Source organism: Hippocampus bargibanti, linkage group LG09 (genome assembly GCF_051943395.1).
Source record: "Hippocampus bargibanti isolate YZ-2025 linkage group LG09, ASM5194339v1, whole genome shotgun sequence".
NCBI lineage: Eukaryota > Metazoa > Chordata > Actinopteri > Syngnathiformes > Syngnathidae > Hippocampus > Hippocampus bargibanti.
This window is the reverse complement of record NC_142742.1, coordinates 4361613-4383302: the sequence shown is the minus strand read 5'-3', so window position 1 is coordinate 4383302 and position 21690 is coordinate 4361613. Positions and strand designations below refer to the sequence as shown.

General features: G+C 41.0%; 1 protein-coding gene across 1 annotated transcript; it reads left to right on the top strand.

Annotated features, from left to right (window-relative positions):
• The first annotated feature begins 313 nt into the window (after positions 1–313).
• Positions 314–16191, top strand: lbh (LBH regulator of WNT signaling pathway). The gene is made up of 3 exons (XM_089004939.1): positions 314–504; positions 8906–9008; positions 14920–16191. The coding sequence occupies exons 2-3, from the start codon at positions 8931–8933 to the stop codon at positions 15136–15138; spliced, it is 297 nt and encodes a 98-aa protein (XP_088861065.1). The 5' UTR covers positions 314–504; positions 8906–8930; the 3' UTR covers positions 15139–16191.
• Positions 16192–21690: the final 5499 nt, after the last annotated feature.

Here is a 21690-nt window from a genome sequence, read left to right as displayed (position 1 = left end):
TACTTATGAATGGTTTTGCGTCACCACAAACAAACCAGTCATCAAGCGCCTGCTCGTCATTCCAGTCATGCTTGGACCATTTACTTTGTCAGTCCCCATCCTCCTCCATTTCTGCTGGGGGACGACAAATCGATATTATCCTGCCGCAGCATCTCCACAATCACCGTCACACTAACATTAAAATGAGATATGACGGTCATGTGACGCCACACAAGATCAGACATTCCCATTGGCTAGCGTCAAGAACGGGGCGTGGTGTTCGCCATTGAGGAATTTGACGGCGGCGGACGTGCACGCCTCCCGGATAAAAAGTGCACACAAGAGTGGCGGTGTCGCGCAGACGAGCAAAAACGAGATTAGATTCGGTGACCCGGCTCACACTTTAGTGTCCATTTGCCTGTTTTTGTTTGAGGTGGTGTTTTAAATGTTTTGATCTTAAATTTAGACATCAGTGGCAGCTGGTGCGCTTCGAATGCATGTCGGTATTTCTTCGAACTGATTAAGGTGAGTCCCTCTCTCCCGTTTTAATAAGCATGTGCTCGTGCTCATTTGGCTCTTTTTTTGCGCCATTGTTTTGACTCTGTGATTAATTTATCCAATAAATCTTAATCGGTTTACTTGACCCCTTGACTTGATCCAAATGTTTTTTTTAAATGTGATTGATATTGTGTCAATTGAGTGTGTGTGGGGAGTGGGGCGTGCATTACAAATGGAAAGGTTTCGTCAAATAAAATAGGAATTTATTTTTGGATTTACACCCTTCCAGCCCCCCCCCCATCCCCTTCTCCTCTACCTCAAACCTCGAGTTGTATAATGGCTGCAGGTGCACTGCAGTCACCAAAAGAGGATGCCACCCATTTATCCCATATCATTGATGTCCATTTTCAAGTACGCTCATTATTCTCACCAGTAACGCAAGCTAGCTCACTTGTAGAACTACCAAACGTTTTTTTTTTTTGTGCTGAAATAGTAAGAAGTTATTTCTACGATAGTGCATTAAGTCTATATTATTTTTTTTAAAGGATTCAAATTCCTACAAAGAAATTATTCGTGAACCTTGACGGCCATATATGCTATTTATTTATTTATGTATTTATTTATTTATTTATTTAATTCTATTTGTGAATGTATTTTAGTTATTATAGTACTTATGCTTGTCTGTGACTATAAAGTGTCCTTGAGAGCTTTGAAAGGTGCTTAAAATGTAATGTATTATTATTATTATTATTATTAATTGTGCACACAATCTTCAAGTCAGGTCAGGAAACATATTAGCTAGCTAGCTAGCTTTCTATTAGCTATCTCTCTAGCTAGCTAGCTATTAGCTATATGGCTAGCTAGCTATTATAGTCAGGAAACATATTAGCTATCTAGCTCGCTAGTTAGCTATCTATTCGCTATCTAGCTATCTATTAGGTAGCTAGCTAGCTAGCTTTCTATCTACAGTATTTGATTTATTACGGGTTGAGTGAACGCTGGCTTCCGCTGCTCACCCACAGAAAAACTTATCCTGTGACTGTAAAGTGACCTTGGGAGTTGTGAAAGGCGCTTATAAATGAAATGTATTATTATTATTATTACAGTAAAGTCTTGTTATATCGATATTCAAGGGAGTCCGAAAAAATATCGATATAACCGGGACTATCGATATATCCGACCCTGTTTGCATGTAATTTTCTCCGTGCGTGCATAGAAATAGTATCGATATAACCGGGACTATCGATATATCCGATATCGATATAACGAGACTTTACTGTATTATTATTATTATTATTATTTATTATTATTGTCTTCGTACTTTCTGTCTATGTGACAGGCAACCTTAACTCACCTCTAATGTGGTTGTGGGTTTTCAGACTTTATATTATTCATGTATCAATCCTCCTCCCTGTCTCCGGGGAGGATATTCGAGGTGCTGTTTCTTTTTCCGGTCTTTTGTTGGTGAGCTTTTGTTCTGCAGGTTGTGGCCTCGCCAGGAAGTTGACAATCTTGCACTTTAACACCAATACGTATATGTACTTTTATTCTGGTGTGTGTGTTTTAATTTCTCATAATACACCAGCACTTAAGTTAAACTCTCTGAAGGACATACAGAGGTGATAAAACCTCTTTAGTATTCACCGCTGTCACATTTTGGTTTACGGCCAACGAGTGGCACCTGCCTGCAGCTGCACAGGTGTGGGTCGTTTTAATCAGTGGCAGTTAAAAGGACTCCCGCCATGACCATTTGTTGTCAGGTCATTGTTTCACCCCGTCAGGTTTGTTTCGTCCTGTCACGTTTTACTCATGGTTTTGTTTGCTACTTTGGACATTTTTGTTCTGATGACTTTGTTGTTTGAGAGTTTGTTCCTCCTGGCTTTATTTAATACAATTTGTCGAATACACCCTCCTGCTGGCTTTTTTGGGGTCCACCACCACCACGTTGCGAATCGTGACAATCGCAGAGACCACAAGAATGTAGAAACACTACAAGCTTATTGGTGTACCTAAAATCTAGCTGTGTTCGGTACTTTGGTCCAAACTTGAATACAGGGAACAACAGTTGTCACCTTCTTCTTGTCTTACACTACAACCGCCGGCCTTGATCTTACCTGGGCATGATTTTTATCGACAGCGTTGTAGGTCTAAAGTCAATTCACTCTGAGTATATGCACGGACGGTGCTACAAAGTCTCTTTTCATGGCATCAATGTTCAACTTGATGACTTAATCGGCACTGTGTGTGCACTTTGCACAACGGGACACACGGTTCAGTTTTGCCTGACACTCGGCAGCTACAATTGACGGGCTGAATGAATGGAATGCTATTGGTGGATTTATTCCACATCCTTAATATCCAACTTGAATACTAATAGGATCTGAATCAGTGTGCAAGTCGAACAATCGCCTTGCCGGTAAGCTTTTTTTTCCCACTTCCTTCACCATTTGCCAGATAGCTTAAAGGACAACCGACACCTCCGGACAAGTTGCGTCCATAAGTTGTAAAATCACTTCAAATGACTTCTATTGAGCGTATTTTACAAAGATTCCACGGCTTATGGCTATATCTTACGTTTTAAGACTGGCGCTGAATAATCAGGAAGTCTTGTTTTCGAGTTGCTGACGATTCCTGAAGTGACGTCACGTATGGAACGCCCCTGACCGAGAAAGCGAGACACAATGCATTTTGGGTACTTTGTTTGGTCTGAAAACTACGTGTTGATCAGTGTTGATGGTGAAATTAGAAGGAAAAAACATAAATAATGCGATGGTGAATTGTTGTGTGTTGCACCAAGACTACTATTTGATACTAGTTGACACAAATTCCCAGCAGACAAATCAGCCCATTTCCATCGGACCTTGGGCGCCATCTTGTGCATTTTCCAGGACGCTACATTGGAGTCAAGACGCCTCAAAATTATCCAGAAGGACTTCTTTAATCGATTGCAAACATTTATGCTTTCTTCTTCAGAACTATTAGAATCATATTCATAACTGGATGAGTAACAAGAAAGCATCTAATCCGAATCTGAAGCTATTGTTTTGATTCTCGAGCAAGGCAAAGACATCTTGGCGTGATTTCACGAACAAGGGGGCAGGACCTTCTGAAACTCGCCATCTCAAAGTCATTTTGAAGTAATTTCAAGCAGATTCTTTACTTACAGACAGTGTTTCGCCTTCTGATTGGTTGACGAACGTTCGTTTGGCAATTTGCATACTCGGCACAGATGCCTATTTTGTGCTTCGGAATATACCGTGACTGTAAAGTGTACTTGAGAATTTTGAAAGGCGCTTAGAAAGAGGAGGCCACGTGGCTTTGAGCAGACAACGCAATGCAAATATTGCATTGTGCACCATAACGACAAACGACAACTGGAGCAAAATCTTGAGCAAGGGATATTTACCATAAATTAAGCAAGGGAGCATTTGTGGTAGGTACTTCCTTAATTTAAAAAAATCCTTTATACTTCGCAACAAAGTTTTTTTTTTTTTGCGATTAGTCGTCTTATTGTGTTTCAAGTTGTGAAAAAATGGGGCAGGCAACTTTTCAGAGTTGTCTGCCATGGTGTCCGCTAACTTTTTGTCACGAGTTTCAGACACTACTATAAATGTTCATGAAAGTTTATTTGGAAGGTTGTTTTGGAAAATATTACGAATAAAGTTGTTCGTTCAACAAGTGGTGGAATTATCTGCGTGGACGGGGGGGGATATTAGGATGGATATCAAGGGGATCGAATGAATTTTCAAATGGCTTTCCATCCCGGCTGGTGTTTGTGTTTTCCGAGCAGTTGGACTTATTTGCCAGCACACACACGCTTCCTCCTCATTGTGCCCCCGTTTTGTTTTATTAGCCCAATGTTCTGTTATTCTTAGCCAAGCAGGATGTTTATACAATCCCCGCGTAAGAAAAATGACTGGCAAGACCCGTGTGTTTATCTTTCTTCCCGCTTCTCAGGTCTTCTCTGTTGCACTTTCCTAAGCATCCCTCTCTTGCGCGCTATCTCCCCACCCCGTTGCTTTATTTTTATTTTATTTTTGCATGCCTGCGTCACTTTCCTGCGCATCCCTCTCACGGTTGAAATGACATTCGCGGCGATGATCCGCTCGGCTCTCTCAAGACCTATTATTATTTATTACGGTTGAAGATGCTCAAATAAAAATAAAGACGGCGCTTATGAGGCTGTGGGGAATTGAGCTAGTCCAGTTTAAGATCTTTGAGAGAAATATGTTGAAAGTAAAATAATGACAAAATTGAGCTATGTGAAGTTGTGACATGATTTGGAGGTGTTAAAATATATATTTTTTTAAATAAAAGTGAGTGTCATCTGTTGTAGTTTAGATGCAGGTGGCATTTCCGGGACCATTTTCTCTATAAATCCGTCATTCCAAACGGTTTGCAGACGTTTGCGACTTAACATGGAAGTTTATCAACGCTAAAACATTGATGTAGAGGTAAAAAAAAAATACCTTAAAATGGTAAATTACGAGGTTACTTACTCCTAACTAGTGACTCGGGCAGTGTGTGTGTAATTGGGGACAGGAAAAAGTCATTAAAAAGCAGATGCAGTGCGCGACTTTGTGATTAGTCAGCTGCCACGTGTGATTGACACCAACCCACCAAACGGACCCTTGTCTTCAGCGTGCTCGTGGTATGTTTTTTATACGTGTGTAGGTGTGTGTGTATATTTATGTCTATAGTTCTGTGTGTGTGTGTGTGTGTGTGTGTGTGAGTGTGTGTGTGTGTGTGTGAGTGTGTGAGTGTGTGTGTGTGTGTGTGTGTGTGTGTGTGTGTGTGTGTGTGTGTGTGTGTGTGTGTGTGTGTGTGTGTGTGTGTGTGTGTGTGTGTGTGTGCGCGTGCGCGTGCGCGCATATGTCTATGTGTATGTTGGCGCATATGTGCACATATGTGTATGTGCGCATATGTGCACATATGTGTATGTGCGCATATGTGCACATATGTGTATGTGCGCATATGTGTAAGTGCGCGTATATGTGCGCGTATATGTAAGTGTGCGCATATGTGTAAATGCGCGTATATGTGCGCATATGTGTATGTGCGCGTATATTTGTGTATGTGCGCGCGTATATGTGCGCACGTATATGTGCGCACGTATTTGTCCGCGTATATATGTGCGCGCGTATATGTGCGCACGTATATGTGCGCGCGTATATATGTGCGTGCGTATATATGTGCGCGCGTATATGTGCACACGTGTGCACAGAAATGTATTACTGCAGTAACTATTTACAATGGGGCCCATTCATGATGGAATCCCACTTGAATGAAATCCCCTGGTAGAGTCAAGCCTATGGCTGTCCAAATACTTTTGGCCTGTCGCTCAGCCGACCTCTTGCTAAAAAGGACCGTCGGCACACGAAGTGGAGCATGTTCGACATAAGCCAGACCTGTGCTCACACGCATTCCTTTGGGGAGATGTTTCATGGTGTTAATAGCCTTTAACAGTGTGCTCTCTGTGGACTTTAATGGCCCTCTGTAATTAAGACGCTTTTCTTTTTTTCCATTGCAATTTTTTTTCCGATAAGACCCCAAGCGAGAACATTTCCTTTAAAATGTCATATAGACTGTGATAAATTAATTGACTGTAGCAAGCATGTGATACTTGAAAATCATGTGTTCGTCACCATCCTTGCTAACATACGAGATTGCACAGAGTGCGACATTTCATAGCAGCAAAGTGAGGAAAGGAAAGAAAGAAATAGAAAAACAAATACAGTAGCTGCTGTAAAGGCAGCCACTCTTGTGGCGCCATTTTGAAGTGGAAAAAAAACACTAACAATGTCATTCAATCTTTCTGCAACCTCTTTGTTGCATGAAGCAGTTCTAGATGAAAGAGGAGAGGATCAAAGTGTCCTTTTCACCAGTGGATCAGAGACATCATGGTGAAATGTGCATAACTGTTACAGGCAAACACGAAGCTGTAGCATCCATTGACAAAAGACAGTCTCACATCTCCTGTCTCACGTAAATCCGCTTCAATTCCAAGCCGCGACATTTCCTCATACGCATCGCAATTGATTTACTTCTTACTAAAGCAACATAACCACACGGCGCATCACAACAACATCAGTGACACTCTAATAAAGGCGGAAGTACACGCGAAACATATCGGCTAATTGGCTAGCTATGTATCTGTTGGCTATCCATTAGCTATCTATTAGCTGGCTAGCTAGATTTCTATCTATTCACTTCCGGGTTGAATGAACGCTGGCTCAGTGGATTAGCTAACTAACTATCTCGCTAGCTGGCTATTAGCTATATGGCTATCTAAGTGGCTAGCCCTTTCGCTATCTATCTGTTGGCTAGCTATTAGCTATCTATTAGCTGGCTAGCTAGCTTTATATCTATTTCCTTCCTGGTTAAGTGAATGCTGGCTCAGTGTATGAGCTATCTAGCTAGCTGGCTATTAGCTATCTAGCTATCTAAGTGGCTAGCCCTCTAGCTATCTATCTGTTGGCTATTTATTAGCTATCTATTAGCTGGCTAGCTAGCTTTCTATCTATTTACTTCCCGGTTGAGTGAATGCTGGCTCAGTGTATGAGCTATCTAACTATCTAGCTAGCTGGCTATTAGCTATCTAGCTATCTAAGTGGCTAGCCCTCTAGCTATCTATCTGTGGGCTATTTATTACCTATCTATTAGCTGGCTAGCTAGCTTTCTATCTATTTACGTCCGGGTTGTGTAAACGCTGGCGCGTGTGGCTGCCGCTGCTCACCCACAGAAAAACTTATCCTATGACTGTAAAGTGACCTTGAGAGTTTTGAAAGGCAATTAGAAATGAAATGTATTATTAGTTATTTTTATTTTATTTTTCCTCCATGGCAAGCACGCTTCCCAAAAGTCCAAGCTGGCAAAGCTTTAAATAGATGCCGTGAGAAGGCCCGCCGAGCATTTGCGTCCCCGACTGCACGAGGGGGGTGAGGGGGGGGGGGCTCACCGCAGCCAATGAAAGAGCAACAACATTTGTCTTCGTTGAAGTCACTGGCATCCTCATGCTACTTGGAAAGTTTGGTCAAGCTTTGATGGAACAAGAGTGCATCGAGTTCCTTCCCTCAGTCAAATACCACAATAACACCCCCCCCCCCCCCCCCCCCACCCCGGCGCAGTCTCACAATGACTGTTGTGCAGTGCAACAGCAGCGTGCAGCTTCTCCCAAGTGCATGAACACCGAGCATATGTCGGCTGCATATTTTGTGCTAAGCAGCGTTTTTAAAATTAAGCCATACAGCATAGGCGTCAAAGTCAAGGCCCAGGGGCCAAATCTGGCCCGCCACATCATTTTATTCGGCCCACGAAAGCGAATCAAGCTTGTCAAGCACCATGATGCTTGCTAAAGTCGAAACCAAAATTTCAAATTGTCCCATGTTAACCACAATAAGTTCTTGTTGACTTCAGATTAGAAAACTACCGTATTTTCCGGTGTATAAGGCGCACCTCCAATGAATGGTGTATTTTCAAACGTGTTCCATATATAAGGCACACCGGAGTATATCAATGAATGATTTTTTTTTCCAAATACAGTAAAGTCTCGTTATATCGATATTCAAGGGAATCCGAAAAAATATCGATATAACCGGGACTATCGAAATATCCGACCCTGTTTGCATGTAATTTTCTCCATGCGTGCATAGGAATAGTATCGATATAACCGGGACTATCGATATATCCGATATCGATATAACGAGACTTTACTGTATAACCAATACAGTAATACCTTGGCTTACGAACTTAATTGGTTCCCAGACAGTGTGTAAGGTGAAAAATGTGTATCCCAAAAATTAATTTCCCATAGGAAACCATTAAAATGAGAATAATCCGTTCCCAGGTCCCCATAAAACATCATTTTCTACTTTCTAATTTTCTATGCCTTAAAACTACACAAGATAGACCTTATTTTATGTATAATGTGCTATGGTATAATATTTAAAGAAATAAACTGTACTATATAATGAAGTGGTTTTATTTACCTTTGTGATGGTTGTTGATGGCTTGATTGAATGGAGTCAACCTCTCTGTCGTCTGCCCGTCTCTTTAATGTTGTAATTTCGTTAGTAAGTTGCTTCAGTGCTATATTTTGGATGGAATGTACGTTTAAGGCTTATATAAGTATGTTTAAGGCATGTATAAGTGAGCTGTATTGGTTTGTACTGAAAAATAAACATTTAATAAAGTATATGCTCTATAAAGATAAGTGTATATGTACAACTGGAGAGAATACGACATATGTTATGACAAAAATGTTCATATGTACCGTTGTTCGTAACTCGCTTGTTCGTAAGTAGGGGAGTGAGTGTATGTACTTACAAAACCGATTAGCATTTGCTTCCATGGAGCAAGCGGTTACAGCTTAAATGCTTTGTTCGTGAGCATTGATGCTAAACATAGCATTCGTCCTTTTTCTTCCCAGTTCAGCGTTTGTGACCACCCAAGATATGACTGAGGTGATGATCAACAGCACCCCCATGGACGACATGAGGCTCAGTCCCACCAAGGACAGACTTTCTTTCCAGGTAAGTTAAATCCCACAAGGTCCGCACAAATGTCGCCTCACGTACCAAGACAGAACCGGGAATGGATACAAAATCATTATTTGGGAGGGGAGTTCTCCTGGTTGCTAAAAAGACAAATTAAATTGGAAAGTCGTTAGCTATGTATTTCTAGCTAGCTATTTCCAGAGTAGCCAATTTCTTTTTCACAGACATGAAATCGGGGTGACTAAATACTGTATGTTCTTATTTCCACAAGCCTTTGCGTTAGCGCAAAGACTGAATGAGGGTATCAGTGGGTTTTTAAAAAAAGTTAAAAAAAAAAAAAAAAACTAGCTAGCGAATAAATAGCCAACAGATGGCCAGCTAGCTAAAAGATAGCCAAGAGATAGCCAGCCAACTATTCAGCTAGCCATTAGATAGCCAGCCAGCTAACTAATAGATAGCTGACAGATAGCTAGCTAGATAAGAGATAGCCATTAGATAGCCAGCCAGCCACTAGATAACTAATAGATAGCCATCTAGCTAGCTAATAGATAGCCAGCCACTAGATAACTAATAGATAGCCATCTAGCTAGCTAATAGATAGACAGCCAACTAGTCAGCTAGCCTTTAGATACCCAACAGATAGCCAGCTAGCTAATCGATAGCCAGCCACTAGATAGCTAATATATAGCCATCTAGCTAGCTAATAGATAGCCAGCTAACAAGCTAGCTAGCCACCAGATAGCCAGCCAGCTAGCTAAGAGATACAATGATCCCACCTTCCACTTTTCCTTTCAAGCGTTTAATTTTACTCAAGGAGCGTTTTTTTTATGGAGCTAATTGTGCAGTTTAAGCTTCATTTCTGACTAAACTCAGAATCCGATACGAAGAGGGATGTCATTAAATGAGGCGAGGGATTGATGGGTGGGTTCCGTTAAGCGGAATTACCTTGCCCGGAAATTCATCGTAAATTAGCGCAGCAGCCATTGGCGGCGGGCGAAGCCGTAGACAATCGGCCATCAGGTGGTCTTGACAAGCGCTTTGTTTTCATTGTCAACAAGGTCATTCAAGTGCACAGCTGTCGTACCGTCCTTCGCATCGACGCCGAGGGATGAACATTTACGATTCGGAACGTCAAGCCCTCCTTGTAGAGGATGTAGCTTGACCCACCCCTCAAAGGAAGAGGCCACAACTTCCTCTCGCCGTTTCGCACACCAGCTGCCCGGTTTGTCTGAAGGCAAGGTTGGCACGGTTGCCAGGGAAATGGGTGCTAAATTTTGTCATCCTTTACCCCCTTTAACCCCCGTCATATGGGGGGGGGGGGGGGGGTATTCGGGCATCCGCTTTAAATGGTCTGAGTCTAAGTCTCCACTATGTAATAAGCACTGATTTTTGGAGCGCCGATGTTTGATTTGCCGTGGAACTTGAAAAGTGAGTTTTGCATTTTATTGGGTTATTTGGATGTGTGGCGAGGACAGGAAAATGTCCTCTATTAAATCCGCAAAAGTTCTTGACAAGTAGGGAACGATTTGTCATGCTTTCTGTTTTAGTTCCTTGTGTGCTATTTGCTTCAAGACTTTGGAACAGATTAACTGTGTTCACATTACTTTCTATGTGAAATATTGCTTTGGTTTTGGAATGATTCTGTATGAGTTTGATTTTTCTGGAATGTTGTGGTTTCATTTGCACTCATTTGTTCACAACAGTGTTTTTAATTTGCGTCTGTGTAAGCTCTCAGTCATAAAGGAGTGGTCCATCGATGAGAAGGTTTCGTCAGCAGTCATCTGTACTTCTTTGATGATGTCGGATGTCTCGCTTCTTATCCAAGAGGCTTCGTCAGCGAACTAAAATCTTTTGCTTGTAGTTTTGGCCCTATATATATCCCTACTGTCCAGACGTGGCGGTGCCAGACTCTGCTATGATTGGACCCCGCTCTCAGGTTGGGGGGAGCAGAGGACTACTCCCTGCGGCTACACTGATTACTTCTATTGTCCTGCCCGAGTATGGGGTCTATGACTGGCCTGATTGCCCCATTTGATCTGGTATCACCTCATCAGCATATTTGCTTCTTGCTTGACAATCGCACCATGTTTTCGTGGTCCACCTTCAAAATTTGGGGATGTGTGTCCAAATTTTTGCAAAGGGGGCCAGAATTGGTGTGTGAAAATGTAGGGGGGGGGTCAACCTTGGATGTTCTTTACGTTTTACAGCAATTAACTCATTCACTGCCAAACGTGCAAAAATGTGTCCACTCCAATGACAGGGTTTTTGTCATTTTCACTCAAACTGAAGTATCCACAGAATATTGAGTTTTAAGACTAAAACATTCAATGCCTTCTTTCATCAGCAAAAAAAAAGAGTTAATTCCTAAGTTATATGGGTCTGGAATTATTTGAGCTTGAAATGGGGGCGGTTGTACAAAAGACAAATGCTCGTGGAAGGGAAAAAACATTGCCAGAGGTCTGACCAGTGCTTTATCGACACCCCCCCCCCCACAAAATATCATAATTATATCAAAATTAAATTGCAATTTTTAATTGAATTTTCACTTCACTTTTTTAAGATTTAACTTTTTTTGTAACAGTTCAACAGAAGTAATAGTTTGTTAATAATAATAATAAACAATAATGTTCTTTACTTCATTGTTACCATTTTAGATAATTTTTACAAATTTAGAAAGTCGCCATTCTGTCAATTACTCACATACTAATTTGCTGTTACTAATTGAGCCTCAAGCTGGCAGCACTTGGCACATGCAGCTAATGGCGCTACTGCCCAATGTATTGATCCTTCATACAGGCCAGGTGATATTGATTTTATGACTGAGGCTGCGGGCCGGATTTAAATTGACCACAGGCCGCATTTGGCCCCCAAACCGGATTTAGGTCATGTCTCTGATGGAGAATAAGAAGTTATCATATTTAAAAGTTTCACGCTGTTATATGCTCAGTCAACATGTGTGACTCGAATACACAATTGAAGCACAGTCAACCTGGGGTCAATCTGAGGTCAACAGACACAGCTTGTTAAACTGACATCTCCATCTAGGAGATCTGGCCTTAGACAGAATTTAGGACTTGGGAAACTCCTTTATCACAGGAGCAATTTACAACTTGAAACTCCTTCACGGGAAGAGCTCATTAGCCAGGTTACAAAATTATCAGTTTATGTCAAAAACTCTTACAGCTGTTCGTGCTTAGAACTCAAGAGGTGTGATATTCTAATCAAGAAAACTGTTTTCCTAATGTATCACTTTAATTTGCATATACTCTCAATATATAGCTTGGCAGAGGGCTGCAGAATTCAGACGTCTGTCATGAAGGCAGTAAAAGACAATCTTTCTGGGTTCGAGTCATTGTCCACAGTGTCCGATCGAACATCGCTGACAGCTACTCAGAATCGGGGGCTTGCTATCGCATAACGGCTGATAAATCGTGATTGGATTGTCTCCCTGTATGACTCTACGACCGCTACATTCGCTAGAGTTAGCGACGGACAACAGCAATGTTGCTACTCCGACGAAGGCGGACGTAGATGACGAAACATGTCAGGTATTTGAACACCGACAATACACTGTCTGTAAGATAAGAATCTGCTTTAAATTAGATATCAAGTAGACAGGATGAACTTAATACAACTAACAGCAATGTTCCGACTTGGGGGGGTATGTCAGCGCCTCAGGAACGTAACTCGGTCATAAACTAAGAAACCCTTTTGTATATTTAAAATTTGACACGGGCGAGTAAATGTTTAAGCGTTGGCCACAATGAGTTTCTCAACTGTCCCAGCATATCAAAGGTGCGGCGGTTTGGTCCTGTTGGTACACAACAATCCCAAAATAGCAACCGATGCGCTTCCTGCCGCTGTTCAGTCAAACGAGTTGTGACGCGTGTCCAAAGGCAAAGTCATTCGATGCGTAACCACCCCCCCCCCCCCCCTCCTTCCACAAACCCGTTTCCAGTGAGAATAAACTCCCAATGATGGATTCTTGATGTTTTCCTAACCTGATAAAATTCTCACAGTCTCCACACAAAGAAGACATATTTGCTGTCTTCTCATGCGTTTGATGGAATTCCTGAAGGCTTGGTCCACAGCTGCTTCCCCTCTTTCTTTCGTTCTCTCTCGCTTCTCATCTAATGCTTACTTTCCACTCGGCACTTTGCCCAGACGCTGACCCACCACCCTAAAACGTCTCGGAGTGAAATATGAAGGGGCTAAAAATATTCAGCCACTTTGTCCAAACAAAAAAAATGCTGTTCTTGGACCTGGAGGTTTTTTTTTTTTTACCCCCGTTCCTACGCCTCTTGGGTTTATTCGACGGTTCGTGAGAATGTACAAAAGTTCGAGCTTGTAAAATGGCAAATAATCTTCACTGTATGGGGTTTAGGCCAAACATTTGATGACTCAATCTGATTCCATGTTCTCCCAACTCAAATGTAATCACAATCTGATTCAGAATCATCTTTATTTCCAAGTAAGTACACAAGGAATTTGTCTCCGGTAGAACACGCTGCACTAGTGTCATCATAGAAAAATCACAAAGAGGCACTATACTGTTATATTTGGGTTACTTTTTAAAGAGTTAATGGCGCCCGGGGAAGAGGCTGTTTAAAGGACAACCGATACCACTGGACAAATTGTGTCCATAATTTGTAAAATCCCTTCAAATGACTTCTACTGAGGGCAGTTGACAAAGATTCCACCGCATATACAGTGAGACCTCAACTAACGAACTTAATTGGTTCCCAGACAGAGTGTGTAAGGCGAAAAGTGTGTATCTCAAAAAAAAAATCCCCATAGGAAACCATTAAAATGGGAATAATCTGTTCCCGGGTTTCCATAAAATATACTTTTCAACTAAATAAGCCTTAAAACTACACACAACATACCTTATTATGTGTATAATAAATGTGCTATTGTATTGTAATGAAAGAAATACACTGAATTGTATCATAAAGTCACTTTACTTACATTTGTGATGGTCATTGATGGCTTGATGGAATGGCGTTGGAGGTCGAACGTCAAAGGGAATTGCTGTTTGGAAAGAGAGGCGCATTAGATGAGGACTGTAATTAAAGAAATAAACTGTGCTGTAAAATAAAGTTGTATTTACCTTTTTGATGGTCGTTGATGGCTTATGGAAGGAGTGTTACCTTCCATAAGGACTGTTGGTAACTTAACCTCTGGTGCTGTACGGTCGTGTGCTTCCGCCGAAGATCACTCCGCCAGCCGTGGTGGGTGTGTATTATGAAAATAGTGCTTATTATAAGGTTTAATTTTCATAAATTTGACGTTTGTAAGATAAAAAGTTTGTAAGTTGAGGTGTTTGTAAGTTGAGGTCTCACTGTAGCTATATTTTACATATTAAGACTCACCCTAAATATTCAGGAAGTCTTGTTCTTGAGTTGATGACGATGCCCTAACTGACGTCACAGAGGGAACGCCCCCTGACCGAGAAAGTGACACACAATGCATTTGGGGTACTTTTTTTTTCGTCTGAAAACATCGTGTTGATCGTGAAATTAGAAGGAAAACTACATAAATAACGAGATGGTGAATCGTTGTATGTTGCAGCCAATTGCGGTAACACACATAAAGAAGATGTAAGTTTACACAAATTCCCAGTGGACAAATCAGCCCATTTCCAACGGAGCTTGTGCATTATGGAATTACACAAGTACCTTTCGCGGGCCGGATAAAAGGACTTGGAGGGCCAGATTTGGCCCCAGAACCTTGACTTTGACACCTGTGCTCTAAATTGTCCCTGGGTGCGATTGTGAGATTCAGGTTGTTTCTTGCCTACGGCACCGCGATCCTTGTGATGATGAAGCAGATCTGAGAACGAATGAATCAATGGATCTGCTGTATATTCTGACTGCCAATCACTTATTTTTGTCCACATATTTGTCGATTCAAATTTGTGCTAATTGTGTGGGATTGTTTTCCGCAGATATTCCCTGACCCGTCTGACTTTGAGCGCTGCTGTAAGCTCAAAGACCGCCTGCCGTCCATCGTCGTTGAGCCGACGGAGGGCGAGGTGGAGAGCGGCGAGCTGCGCTGGCCTCCAGAGGAGTTCGTGGTCAGCGGGGAGGATGACGACGATGACGAAGCGGAGCCCAACCACAGCGGCGTCCAAAACGGACAGGCAATGGCGAACTCCCCGCATTAGGAGCCACGTCTTAGCTTCCGATATCCACCCCTAACCCGTTCACGCACTGGTCACGCTGCACCTTATCCACCCAAAAGAAGCAATACACCCGTTTTGTCGCACTACCATTCGATGCGACGCCGTTCGCGCTCTTGAGAAAAGACTACGTGCTAGCACGGCGCTAGCACTGGGGGCCACGAAATGGTCCCATCCCCTTTTCCCTGAAAACAGAACTCCTAACCCCCCAACTCTCTGTTCACTCTCTGGATTGCTGTTCAATATTTGTCTTTGCGCGAGAAGATTTAGCAGTTTTATGTGATTTTTGTGGGTGTCGAATGTGCTGAGATTTCTTTTTTTCCAGTTGAAAGTTAAAATCTTTGTATGACTAGTTAATTTTTGTCAGTCACTCGCAGAAGTAGTTTGCACGTAGATGTTAACTCGTGTAAAAAAAGTGCTTCATTCGTCATCCATGTTGGTCCACTAGTGCGTAAACATTGACTTGATAATCTAGTGACGGCATGGGGGGGCTCTAGTTGACAACGAGGTGCTTGTTTGACTAATGCGCTTCACATTGCGGCGGTTTTAAGCAAGTGAGCGAAGGAAAGGAGGCTAACATGCTAACTGGATGCTATTTGTTCGCCCTGGGAAGCCTTATGACTCGACCGTGTGCAATTTGCGATGGTTATTTTTATTTTCTCTCTCCTCCAACCCTCCACTGAGCTAATCACATATTCAGTCGCAAGTGAACACTCCTTTCTATTCTTCCAATGCATTTCTTTGGGAGCAACGAGTATTTCTCACCACGTAGCTCGCTATTCAACACGTTCCACCTTTTGTTATAAAGTCACATTGTTGTTGTTTTTTTTCCATTGGTTCTTCTGACGTGTCATTCGTGTGGCATTAGGGCTGTGTACAGGACGTTTTTTTTTTTCATTTTCTCTATAATCAGGTTGTTTTTGTAAAGCTCAGGGAGAATAGCTGCCATTTTTTTCCATTGTATCTAGACCACTGTTGTTCTTTTTCTTTCTCTGACTGTTACAGAGGTTGTAAATAAACTTGAATTTGCTAACCTAACTGTGTGGTATTTAAACTGCTATTTGTCAAGTTCCGAGAACTTTTCGGTTTGGTGTTTTCTAAGGCAATTACCAGAAGGGAGGGTAAGCCACATTAAAGGACAACAGACACCTCCGCACAAGTTGTGTCCATAATTTGTAAAATCACTTCAAATGACTTCTACTGAGCGTATTTTACAAATATTCCACGGCATATACTGTCGCTATATTTTACGTTTTAAGACTCGCGCTGAATATTCAGGAAGTCTTGTTTTCGAGTTGATGACGATGCCTGACGTAAGGTCACGTCTGGAACGCCCCTGACCGAGAAAGCGACACACAATGCATTTTGGGTACTTTGTTTGGTCTGAAAACTTCGTGTTGATGGCGAAATTAGAAGGAAAAAACATAAATAATGCGATGGTGAATCGTTGCGTGTTGCAGGCTACTATTTGATACTCGTTGACACAAATTCCCAGCAGACAAATCAATCCATTTCCAATGGAGCTTGGGCGCCATCTTGTGCTTTTTCTAGGTGCTACTTTGGAGTCCAGACGCCTCAAAATGAGACTGAAGGACTTCTTTAATCAATTGCAAACATTTATGCTTTCCTCTTCAGAACTATTTGAATCATATTCATAACTGGATGAGTAACAAGAAATCATCTTCTCCGAATCTGAAGACATTGTTTTGATTCTCGAGCAAGGCAAGACGTCCTGGTGTGACGTCACGAACAAGTGGGTGGGACCTTCTGAAACTGAAACTTTCTGAGGTCATTTTGAAGTAGTTTTGGGACACTTTTAGTCATTTTTATTGCTGTTTTGCATTTGACTAAAAATATCAGCCTGCGTGTTTTGGGTATTATAGATGTTATAAAATGTTTTTCTGTTGTCAGGAAACAAAAAAAATTGTATTGGTTGTCCTTTAAAGCACATAGCAAGAATCATTGTTTTGACAGACTGAAATTACAGTTGTCATGGGCTAGTAGTAGACTGAAGTGTTGTTGCGCTCACCATTGACAATTTACACAGCGCTGACATGGTGTCATTTGGCTTGAGAGGGGGGAACATAACCTTTGGCGTGCTCCCTATAAACACAATCACAGTGACACAAGTAAAATTGGGCTGAATGGACAGGAACGGGGAGGATTTATTGGTAAATGTTGTGAATTGGTGCTGATTTCACCAGCTACAATAATAGCTACATGAACAACACAGACATTGTGATCATCAATGACAATTTAAACAATATACACAGCAGCTAACCAATCTGTTACCTAGCTAGCCAACAAGTAGCAACATGAACAACACAGAGACGCCATTGTGATCATAAATGACAATATAAAAAATATACACAGCAGCTAACCAATCTGGCGCTACCTTGCTAGCCAACAAGTAGCAACATGAACAACAAAGACATGACATTGTGATCATAAATAACAATATAAACAATATAAACAGCAGCAAACCAATCTGGCGCTACCTAGCTGGCCAACAAGTTAGCATTACAAGCTAATAATGCTTACGACTTTAATTGCAGCTCATTGTTAAAGAGTTACTCTGAAGCTAACTTGTAGCGTTGTTCTGTAAGTGTTTCACTGATAAAGCTTCTTACTCATTCTCGGAATTCTTTCCACTGGAAACAATGTTAACACTGATCCCAGAGTGTCGGCCGAGTCTGACCTGACCAGCAGTCAACAATACTGGCGGCTGGTTGTCCACATTAAAATGACTTAGTTGAACACTCCATATATAGCTGACGCAAAATATTTGTCAACTTTCGTTCTCAAACATTTTAAGATTAATCTATGACTTAATTTAACATCCATGGTGGATTCTGCACTTAAAAAAATTGTTTAACACAGACGTCAGAACCAACTCAACAATAATAATAATCAATTTCATTTCTAAGCGCCTTTCAAAACTCTCAAGGTCACTTTACAGTCACAGGATGTGTTTTTCAGTGGGTGAGCAGAGGCAGCCACATGCGCCTGCATTCACTCAACACTGAAGTAACTCAAATAGATAGAAAGCTATCTAGATAGCCAGTCAGTTAGATAGTGAATAGATAGCTGGCTAGATAGCAAATAGCTATTAGATAGCAAATAATAATAATAATAATAATAATAATAATAATAATACATTTCATTTCTAAGCACCTTTCAAAACTCAAGTTTTTCTGTGGGTGAGCAGCGGCAGTCACATGCGCCAGCGTTCACTCAACCCGGAAGTAACTCAAATAGATAGAAAGCTAGCTAGCTAACTAATAGATAGCCAACAGATACCGAGCTAGATAGCCAATCAGTTAGCTAGTGAATAAATAGCTAGCTAGATAGCAATAGATAGCCAGATAGCTAATAGCAAATAGCTAGCAAATTATAATAATAATCCATTCCATTTCTAAGCGCCTTTGAGAACTCTCAAGGTCACTTTACAGTCAGAGGATAAGTTTTTCTGTGGGTGAGCAGCGGCAGCCACACGCGCCAGCGTTCACTCAACCAATAGATGTGTTGAGCAAGGTTCTGGTTATGTAATCATTTCATTTCATAAGAGTTTGACTACGCATGGTATGATAAACAATGGCTTCTCAATTACACAGGTTGTTCTGACCATGGGTGCACCTACGCTTATTTCCCAAACGTTTTAAAGCCACACACCCCATTCAACATCTCGACTGAGTTCCCATGTGAGAAACAATAGACTCTTCAGTTTTCAGGACATGATGCTCAAAAAATGGGGAGAAATAAGTTATTAATAGTTTGCTTGGAAAGGGCTTAGACAGGGTACATATGTGATATGTACTCAGAACACACGGACCTCATATTTGTGTTTACATATCTCAATGCAGGCAGGATAATTCCTGGGTTGAAGTATTACATAAGATGGCCCGGTACCATTTTTGATTGGATGAATTGAGTCTCTGTAGTTATGTGGAATGTCCAAAATGTTCTTTTAGTTAAAGTTAGAGTTAGACAAGTTCCTTGTATGTAATTTACATACTTGGCCAATAACACAATGGCTTTGGCCAAATACACGATATCTTTACAGAAGCATGACATCATGTTTTAAATGTACAGTGAGACCTCAACTTACAAACTTTTCGTCTTACAAACGTCAAATTTATGAAAATTAAACCTTATAATAAGCACTATTTTCATAATACAAACCCACCACGGCTGGCGGAGTGATCTTCGGCGGAAGCACACGACCGAACAGCACCAGAGGTTAAGTTACCAACAGTCCTTATGGAAGGTGACTCTCCTTCCATAAGCCATCAACGACCATCAAAAAGGTAAATAAAACTTTATTTTACAGCACAGTTTATTTCTTTAATTACAGTCCTCATGTAATGTGCCTCTTTCCAAACAGCAATTCCCTTTGACCTTCGACCTCCAACGCCATTCCATCAAGCCATAAATGACCATCACAAATGTAAATAAAGTGACTTTATGATACAATTCAATGTATTTCTTTCATTACAATACAATAGCACATTTATTATACATAGAATAAGGTATGTTGTGTGTAGTTTTAAGGCTTATTTAGTTGAAAAGTATATTTTATGGAAACCCGGGAACGGATTATTCCCATTTTAATGGTTTCTTTAAAAAAATTTTAAATACACACTTTTCGCCTTACACACTCTGTCTGGGAACCAATAAAGTTCGTAAGTTGAGGTCTCACTGTACTTGGCCAATAACACAATGGCTTTGGCCAAATACACGATATCTTTACAGCAGCATGACATCATGTTTTAAATGTACTTCAAACTTGGTAAAACCTCAAATGGTTGCTTATTTTCATATGGTGTTCCTCGTATTTCTCTATCAGGTTCATTTACCATCTGAATTGGTTCAAATCTCCGGAATGGATCCGATGATAATGATGATGATAATGATAATAAAGACATTGATGCATGTCTGTGGACTCCGACTGAGCCTCTTTTAAAACGAAGTGTGTGTCATTTGTTTCTTTTACCCGCCTCAACGCCCGCTCTACTGTTACAGATGATGTCAGAGTGTAGTGATGTGTGTGCGTTGTGAGGGGAGTAAAGAGACATGCTGACAGACGGGCTGAAAAAGCAACGGAGAGAAGTGGAGAAAGCACTTAGTCCCAACTCACAACTCGAGATTTTTTTCCATGACCTTGTTCCCTGTGGCATGCACTCTATTTGATTGACCAGATGGAGTCTGATCAGTGTCAAGGTCATTCCAGATTTTTTTTTTTTTACAATATTTTATTATGTTTCAGAACAACAGGTGATCAATGCCGTCTTGTATAATTTGATTCATCCATCTTAATCTTCGATAATACACTTTTGTTGAGATAGTTTATTCATTTGATATATTTAGCTGTTTATTGTGACAGTTTTAGACATATTCAGAGACCTAAAAAATACATTTCAAAAATATTGCTGAGTAAATCTTTTTTTTAAGTTGCATTTATGTGATGACTAATTTTATTTTAGTCTTTTTGTAACTATCTGAAAGCTAATTGAAAAAAATCCCTCTTTAAGGGCTGATTATCTTAGTTTTCTTTAAATTTATTAAATAGTGGCTAACCTCTCTTGTGGACAATAAAATGTTAACTCTTTGCTTACACAAATTAAACTTTGTATCAGGAGCATGTGGCTGTGCGTTAGCATTAAAATGCTAGCATGAGATTGTTGACATGTCAATATTTGAAAACGTCCTTTTACTGCTGAGTAGTTATGCTTTATTTTAGTTTCATGTGGTTAGATCATAAACTGGTTACTTACGTTTTACTCTTGTACAAAAGTGAGGAGTGTGAAAATGTGACTGAAAACGTAGTCTGTTCAACTCATGATGTCGAAACAGATGTATTCACTTTACATTATTTGCTATTGGATCATTTGGCCATATGACATTTGATCATGCACTTTTGTGCCAGAAAACTCAAACTTTATCTGCACCCCCCACCCCCCCAACCCCCGGCCGTTTCCATTTAATCAAATTGCCAGAATCAATGCAGAAAAGCCGCACGAGTTAAAATTGGACTGGACATCCCTGTTATGTAAGTCAACGTGGGAAAGACAAGAGTGACTTTTTTTGGGCATCGCCTGATGTCTCCTTCGAGTCTATTGATAGCGCTTTGAACTTGTTCTTTTTCTATTGAGAGAAGGACACATAAGTTTGAGATATTTACCATTCCTCCCTTTCATGACTTCCTAAGGTCTTCTCGTCTTACCGCCATGTTTGCTCAACACGTCACCTGGACTTGCATATACTATAACACTGTTCCCTTTTAAAGCTTCTCTTTGTAGTTATATCATGTGTTATATAGGTGCATTTATCTGTGCCGCGTCCTTCCATGCACCCCTCCGTCGTCTCAAGATAAGACGGACAAGAGTGGCAAAGACATAAGATGCTTATTTAAATCAATACGGATGGCCTTTCAGGCAAGGTGCCACGATACATATCGAAGTACTCGTATATAATACTGAGACGACTACTCAATAATGTAAAAGAGATTCCAAGTCACTTTTCCACTGGAAAGTAACT